General features: G+C 35.7%; 1 protein-coding gene across 1 annotated transcript; it reads right to left on the reverse strand.

The window, feature by feature from the left end:
- Nucleotides 1-307: 307 nt before the first annotated feature.
- Nucleotides 308-1,963, reverse strand: LOC145007978 (UPF0481 protein At3g47200-like). Its single transcript, XM_078966592.1, has 2 exons — nucleotides 1,840-1,963; nucleotides 308-1,772 (listed from the first exon to the last, which is right to left on the reverse strand). Exon 2 carries the CDS (start codon nucleotides 1,730-1,732, stop codon nucleotides 410-412), a length of 1,323 nt encoding a protein of 440 aa, XP_078822718.1. The 5' UTR covers nucleotides 1,733-1,772; nucleotides 1,840-1,963; the 3' UTR covers nucleotides 308-409.
- Between the last annotated feature and the right edge of the window lie 270 nt (nucleotides 1,964-2,233).

Raw genomic sequence — 2,233 nt, forward strand, 5'->3', positions numbered from 1 at the left:
CCAAACGCTACCTTAGTGACACAATTAACCAAATCAGTGACAACCCTCTTTCCAAAAAGCATGGCCATATGTCATTTTTGTACTAGTGTTGCCAATATACAAATTATAAAATAATTGTCTTAACACTTAACGAATGTATACGACATTTCTAAGGCGATGGAAACGTGCTAGTTTTGAGATAGAGCAAAATTAATTGGATTGTAGTAAGGAAACTAAAGAACTTTGGCAACGAAATCTCTATTCACACACATATTCAGGTAACTGGCATGCCTTTTTGAGTAACAAAATTTAATCGAAGGAGAAAAACTTGGCAGTAACTTGCTACATTCTGTATAAAAACTACTACAACAAGGAATCTGTAACAATTAACATCAATAAAAATTTTCAAAATCCAACAAATTCAGCTAAATCACTTAACAGTATAGATGGTTTGGAGTAACGTTAGGACGAACAGGATCACAGCAGCAATGACTGTCAACGTTTTCCACGTAGTACTTCTAAAAAGTCTTCGCAGTGAAATTAATATGCTAGGCCAGAAACGATTGCAATACTCATCCAGTTTTGTCCATTCCTCAGAGTAATAAAAATCTCGAAGGACAACACCATTGCAAATATTGTTGAAGAGATTCGTGACATCTTCAATGGCTCCCAGGTTGTGTTGAAGGACCTTTGACCTCACAAGCAACGAAACATCATCTTTAGTGTCAATAAGCCTGTCCATGAGGAAGGCGAAAGAGGTAACATAATGACGACTTAATGGGTAGCATTGCTCATAGGCAATGAGATTCCTTAAGAACGATGGAGTGGAGTCTTTGATACACAATACTGGAATTCTGAAACAGGTTTCTCGAACAACTAGAGAACCCGACCCGGGAACAAGAGATGATTGTTTAAATTTCACTGCAAGTAGCGAATCTTCATCTTTGTGTGCCTTGAATGTAACTCCAGCTCCAGCGATTTCAGTGGCAGAGTATGAGATATTCGGGACTCGGCCTCGCTTGGTAGCTCTTGGTCTGTAGCAGCTTTGGAGAAGCCCAAGGATATGGCAATGCTCTACAGATCCCTCAATTGTCGTGAGGTCGCTATTATTTATGATATTCATATCCTTGAAGAAATAGAAGACAAGGTCAGTTAACGAAATCGATTTCAAGATCCGTTTCACAGTGATGCTGAACAATATTTCAAGAATAAAGAATGGCATTTGGTTCTCTAGTAGCAGCAAGTCGTGTTTAACGTCATGTATCACCAGAATATTGTCAAAAATTGGATCTCCCTCTCCAATTCCATATTCGAACCTGTAGAGAAGCTCAAGTATGAAACAACCATCAATAACCATCATTTCAGCGAACTTGAAATTTTCATAATTTGTAAAACTTGGTGCATAGCAAGCTCTTGCACGTGTTAGAAGCCCAAGAACTGCTTGTACGCAGTTATAAGTTATTTGCTCTATATCCTTCTTTGTGGATTCCACAGTTCGACAAAATAATCGATACATGTAAGTCACTTTATGTTCCTCCATAGCTTTAAGATGTTGGTCCTCTTTGTGAAGAGGGCCGATTGAGGTGATTCGAGGCGTATATGCAGTTGGATTCAGATTTCGAAGTGTATCAGGTACCATACAAATTGTGACATTAGATTGCTTGGAATGATTCGTTCTTGCTGATTCACCTTCTATCAGTTTACTGATGGATTCGTGAACCTTCTTTCCATAGTCGTCATCTTCAGTTCCCATAATGAATCCTGTTGCTAACAGATGACTTCTTCAGATCTATCTACAAGAGTTGATCACAATAAATTTGGTTAGTATTAGATGTTTGCAACAACGAATAATCAACTTACTTGGCACGTTCAAGGTAGGCCCGGTGTTAATGTTCTGGCTTCAAATTATTGACATAGTATACGGTAGCAGTTGGCTATACTAGATCATGAAGATTTAGTTGAATAAATAGTTAGGTAGTGTGTGAACAAAGTCCAAAGTCAATGTGTTCATATTATTATTAACAATATATATATATATATATATATATATATATATATATATATATATATATATATATATATATATATATATATATATATATAGATCCGGTAAGAAATTTTTTTTGGTAGGAAGGTAAGAAGTTTTTTTTCTACATATTTTTTTGACGAACAAAATAAATGAATCACTAGATGATTCATTTGTAAGATGATTCACAAAAAAAAATTCCCAAAAAAACATCCTTATGATTTATTT

This window comes from Lactuca saligna, chromosome 8 (assembly GCF_052625555.1).
Source record: "Lactuca saligna cultivar CGN05327 chromosome 8, ASM5262555v1, whole genome shotgun sequence".
NCBI lineage: Eukaryota > Viridiplantae > Streptophyta > Magnoliopsida > Asterales > Asteraceae > Lactuca > Lactuca saligna.

Excerpts from the sequence above, each read along its gene's own strand:
- LOC145007978 (XM_078966592.1), bottom strand. The coding sequence starts at position 1,732 with ATGGGAACTGAAGATGACGACTATGGAAAGAAGGTTCACGAATCCATC.